At 53.5% G+C, this 5,365-nt stretch overlaps 1 protein-coding gene across 1 annotated transcript in view; it reads right to left on the bottom strand.

Moving 5' to 3' along the window:
- Positions 1 to 5,365, bottom strand: part of TRIM14 (tripartite motif containing 14) — a gene marked incomplete at its 5' end in the record, with an annotated part of 24,906 nt that overhangs the window by 4,941 nt on the left and 14,600 nt on the right. Inside the window, 2 exon segments of the mRNA XM_006143774.3 lie at positions 247 to 339; positions 2,879 to 3,041. Of these exon segments, the coding sequence (XP_006143836.2) occupies positions 247 to 339; positions 2,879 to 3,041 (256 nt within the window).

Here is a 5,365-nt window from a genome sequence, read left to right as displayed (position 1 = left end):
GGGGGATGGTCACGCCGCAATCCCTTCTCCTCCATTCTCCTCTCGGGATCTTGGGCACGCACGCACACGCACCCAGCGTGAGTTTTAAGCCACTGGGTCCGGGACACGAACCGCGGTCGACTACGTGGGAGTCCAGCGACATAGCCATTACGCTAACTACTGGTTTCCCAGTTGCCTCATTTCTATGAACCTCCTTTTCCCCAGCATCCTACCCTCCCGCCTTCTCTCCATTCCCAGGGGGCTTACATTTTAAGAAGAGCCATCGCTCTGGTGAGGGGCTTGTTTTCAAAAAGGTACCGGGCTTGGTGTGGGAGGAGCCCAAGAGCTGGCAGGTCACGTCTGTAACAAACGGTGAGCAGTGAGTGCCTGGAGCTCATGCGAGCTGCATAAATAAAGCATACTAAAAATACCACAAAACTGGAGATTCGCACACTCTCTCCCCAAGAATCGCATGCAAATTTAAGTAGGAAATGCAAATTCACAGGGACAAGAAAACTCTAGAACAAGCGAAAATAGGCAATGGCAGGCCAGTATGGAGTTCTACACACCAGCAGGACCGGAGCATCAGAAAGGCAGAAACGCAGGTGGCCTTGTCGCCGTAAGAGCCATGTAGAGGAAGCCAGATCTCACTAGGCCCACCAAGGTTTGAGTCCCAGCCAGGGCTGAGCCTGGTGCAATCCCAGGATCCTGACAGGATGGAGAATTGGAGGAGAGGGATTGGAAATGTGACCAGGCCCCTTTGAGGGGCTCTCTCTTGTTTTTTATGTCTCTCTCTTCCGCTCTCTCCCTTGCATGTGTATGCGCTCTGGGATAAAAGAAGTAGTCATCAGCATAATAAAAGGCAGAAATGCAACTTCCAGGATAAAAACCCAAAAAACCCAAAAAATCAGAGCCGAGTCCTCAGAAAGGCTGGAGCTCTCAGAAAGGAAGGATGGGTGGTCATCACGGGGAGTGGGACTTCCCGTCCCCTCTGCCTGGGACCCTCCCTCCAGGGCCTGGTCCATGTGGCCTCCTTCCCAGCTGTCTGGGCTGGGGTTCATCAGCTCCTGACATGCCTTCCTTGATCAGCCCCAACCTGGCTTGGGATGACCTATGAAAATCCCTCCCTGAGCCAACGTCCATCCGCTCTGCCCAGATGGCCAGAGTCACAGCTCCCATTGCTTTTGCACTGTCACCACAGGAGGTCACACCGCTCAAATCCAACAGCTCCGAATACTTCTTTCCCTCCCGTTCTAAATGCTCTTTTCCATTTCACAAAAGAGCAGCTTCTCCCCAGCTGGTCAGGCCCAGATCCTTGGAGCCTCCTTGGTATTTATTTCTCTTTCTCCCTCCCCTTTGACTCCATATCCACTGCTGTTGACCCTTTATTGCTCCCTGGGCGCAGCCAGCTCATTCCGATCTCACCTCAGGACCTTTGCACGTGATTTCCCCTCTGTCTAAAACACACTTCTGCAGACGTGGCGGCAGTAACGACGGTAGCTAATGCTGCCCTGAGCACTTCACATGTAAGAGCTCGTTTACTCCTCACCTAACCCCGGGCGAGGGAGCCACAGTAGGGTCTCTACCTTACAGACGTGGCAACGGAAGCATAGGAAAGTTAGGTGCCTGGCCCAGGGCGGCAAGGTTAGGGAGTGGTGGACCTGGGATAGGAACTGGGCAGTCTGGCTCCAGGCCATGCATCTGACCACTGTGCCCTCTGGCCCTTCAGATTCCCCAGAGCCTACAGGGTGCTTCCTAAGTTGACCTCATGTGTCCCCTTTTCAGAGAGGCCTTGCCAATTGCCCCATATAAAACACCACCTCGAGACCAGCAGATTGTGTAATGGTTACGATGCTGGCCTCCCATGTAGTCGACCTTGGTTCAAGTCCCAACCCAGCGGCTTGAAACTCATGCTGGGTGCATGTGCATGTGTGCCCATGGGCCCGAGAAAATGGAGGAGTGGGGATTGCACTGTGACCATCCCCCCCTGGAGGGATGATTTCTTGCTTTCTGTCTGTCTTTCTGTTTCTCCAGCAAGCACACATGTGCTATCACAAAAATGTCTTTAAAAAAAAAAAATCTCAAAACCAAAAAACAAACAAACAAACAAAAACCCCCAAAAAACAACCAGTGCCGCCTCCTGCTCATTCTCCATCATGCACACTGTATTTTCCTTCATGGAGATTCTAATCACCTGACACATTGGTTTATTGTCTGTCTTCCCCCCAGAAGACTGAGCACACAAAAGCAGGAGTTTTGTTTTGTGTCCTGCTGTGCCAGGCACGCGATAGGGGCTCAATAAATGCTCTGAATGAACCATAATAACAGAGATGAATGACTGAATCTGAGTACCTGCTTTGTGCCAGGCCCTGTGGGGACCTCAGAGCGGAACCCCAAATGATCTGTGCCCTTCAGGAATTTGCGAGGGGTGAGGTGGGGGTCTGTGTGTGCACACGAACCCCTCCAGGCAGGGCATGGGGCAGGCCCTGCAGGGGAAAAGGCAGACATGATGGCTGAGCTAGGAAATTGGGTGGCAGGGAAAAGCTTCCCAGGTGAACACACCTGTGCTGCCAACCTGCCTGGCAGGGACGTGGGACGTGGCCCCAGGCAGAGGAAGAGGAAGAGGAGGAGGAGGTGGCCATTCCAGCTGGAGCCCAGGGCAGGCAAAGCTGAGGCGTGCAGGACCCAGGAGCATTGAGAGGGGCAGAAGAAGAGCAGTGGGGCCGCAGGGAGGCAGGACTGGATCTCAGGAAGGACAGGATGGCCACAGGCCCGGGAGCCCTTGCACTCAGCCTAGGACCACTGTGTGGCACAGTGGCCATTTAGGGTGGTGGCCTTTGCCACCATCTCTGGGCTAAAGGGCACTGGGAGAGGTAGGGACACAGAGGGGGTGACTTACTTTCCTTGAGGCGAATGTCCAGTGGCTTCTGTAAGGTGCTCTGCAGGGCTTCCATGAGGCCCTTGAAGAAGCTCTTGACGGGCTCGAAGGAGACGGGCACAGGCTGGCACAGCTCCCCGAGGCTCATCTGCTGCTGCAACTCCTGCTCGGTGGCTGTGTATGCCTGTGGGCACGTGGGGGTCAGGGAGCTGCACCCACACTGCAGCCATGCCGACCAGCCAGGCCCCAGCCTGCCTTGGCTCCTGCAGTCAGCCTGGGCGAGCCCTGGGAGAGTACACATCAGGCCTGAGGCAGAGGACACATAGATGCTGGGTTTCAGCACTGGCACTGGTGGTCCTCTCTCCATCCCTTCTTCCATGTTCATTGAGGCCTCCCTGGGACCAGCAGTCATGGAGGAGTCAGGCTGACTGCTCGACTGCCTGTGCTGTGGCTTGCTCACCGCCCCACAGGAGGTCATTCCCTCGGAGGCTTCAGCCTTGGAGGGTCTGCCTCAGGTACAAGAGCGGGGTGCCAGTCTTCCTGGGGTAGGAGGCCTGGGCGTGCCCAAGAAGAACATGGAAGGTTCAGCTGGAGCACTGACCCAGGACAGGGGTGGCCACCACAGAAGCCATGCGTCCTGCTTTCACCTGGACGGCCTCTCTTAAGTCTGTACTGCGTGGTTTCACTAAAGGAAAGCTAGAAAACTTACCATCCCAGCACTCAGGACCCAGTTCATCCTTCACCTTGTCACTAGTGTCTGTCCGTCCATCCTTCCTTCCTTCCTTCTTTCTTTCTTTCTTTCTTTTTGAGAGATTTTTGCTATAGGGTGTGTACACTTGCCCAAGAGACAGAAAGTAAGAAATCCCTTCTCCTCCATTCTCCTCTCAAGATTTTGGATATGAACTCACACGCCTTTGGTGTGAGTTTTAAACTGCCGGGTCCAGGACTTGAACTGTGGTCAACTACGTGGGAGTCTAGCGACGTAACCATTACGCCATCTGCTGGTTCTTCAAAGGTCCTAAAGCATTAACTCGACATGTTAATGCTATACTCCTCAGTCACATACTCTCCCCTGGCTCCTGGCTCTTTACAGGACAATGTCTAACCTCCACGGCCCGGCACGTAAGATCCTTCCTGAAGTAGCCCGACCTCCCGCCTCCAGCCACATCCCTCAGTACCTCTCCCTTAGCCCCGCCCTTCCTCAAGTCAAGATGAACCCAGGCAGCTCTCCTGCCTGCTGAGCTCTCACAGGAGCAGAGCTCCTCTCTGCCTGGGATGTCTTCCCACCTTGACCCTCTAGCCATAGCTAGGGCGCCTGCTCATTTTCCCACACTCACTTCCACCATCACCTCCTCCTAGGAGTCTTCCCTGACACCCTTGGCCCTGAAGAGAGTTAGACATTCCTCAGACATACTTGCTTGAGCTGTATTATAAATATTATCCTGGGCACGCACACACACGTGAGTTTAAGCCGCCAGGTTTGGGACTCGAACCACAGTCAACTATATGGGAGTCCAGTGACATAGCCATTACACCATCTGCTGATCCCAATAGCATCCTTGTTCATGGAAGCATTTCTTCATACTAGCTGTCTGGAAAGATGACCATTATTGGGCTCAGCCAGTGGCATGGTGGTTAAAGTGGCTAGATCCCACATGGATGACAACATGGTTTGAGTCTCAGATTCAGTGGGTTGAAAAACATGCCGGCACCTGTGCATGCATGCCCACGAAAATCCCAAAAGAAGGGAGAAATGGAGGAGAAGGGATTCCCCATGGGGAGTGCTTTCTCACTGCCCTCCTCCCCCAACTCCTGCTAATGCATGCTCCCTCTTGGTTAAAAAAGAAATTACTATTATTTAAAAAGAAACAAATAAAAGTACTGCTTTGTGCATCTCACCCCTCTCAAGGTACAATACCCCTTGTGCCCAGGTGAGTCCGTCACCCAGAATCTGACTGACGAGCTGGAGTGAGACACAGACAGCACTGACTGAGGCCACATACAGTCCGGGGAGTGGAGTTACCCACCAGGAGACTGGCTTGACTGGTTTGTACTAACCAATCTATTTGTCTATCTTCCTTCCCGGTCAGCGCTCATGCTGAGTGAGATTCGGTGCTCTCTTTCATTGTACCCTGCCTTGTCCATCCAGTTACATCCAGTGGGATCTTAATATTACGATCTATCGCCAGTCTCAACCAGCTCAGATCGGGGCACACACACATGTTCAAGAGGTCTCAGGAAAAGAACCCAGGACCTTCCCCCTGTGGGAAAGCATGACAACATCTTATAAAGGTCCTCTGAACTGCAAGATTTTTCTTTCCAACAAGAACAATGAAGCAGGGAACCAGCAGTTAGCGTAATGGCTATGTCGCTGGACTCCCACGTAGTCGACCACGGTTCGCGTCTCGGACCCGGTGGCTTAAATCTCACGCCGGGCGCGTGTGCGTGCGTGCCCAAGATCCCGAGAGGAGAATGGAGGAGAAGGGATTGCGGCGTGACCATCCCCCC

Source organism: Tupaia chinensis, unplaced genomic scaffold (assembly GCF_000334495.1).
Source record: "Tupaia chinensis unplaced genomic scaffold, TupChi_1.0 Scaffold000104_1, whole genome shotgun sequence".
Classification (NCBI taxonomy): domain Eukaryota; kingdom Metazoa; phylum Chordata; class Mammalia; order Scandentia; family Tupaiidae; genus Tupaia; species Tupaia belangeri.
The sequence above is the reverse complement of the archived record's forward strand: the minus strand, read 5'-3'. Positions and strand labels throughout refer to the sequence as shown.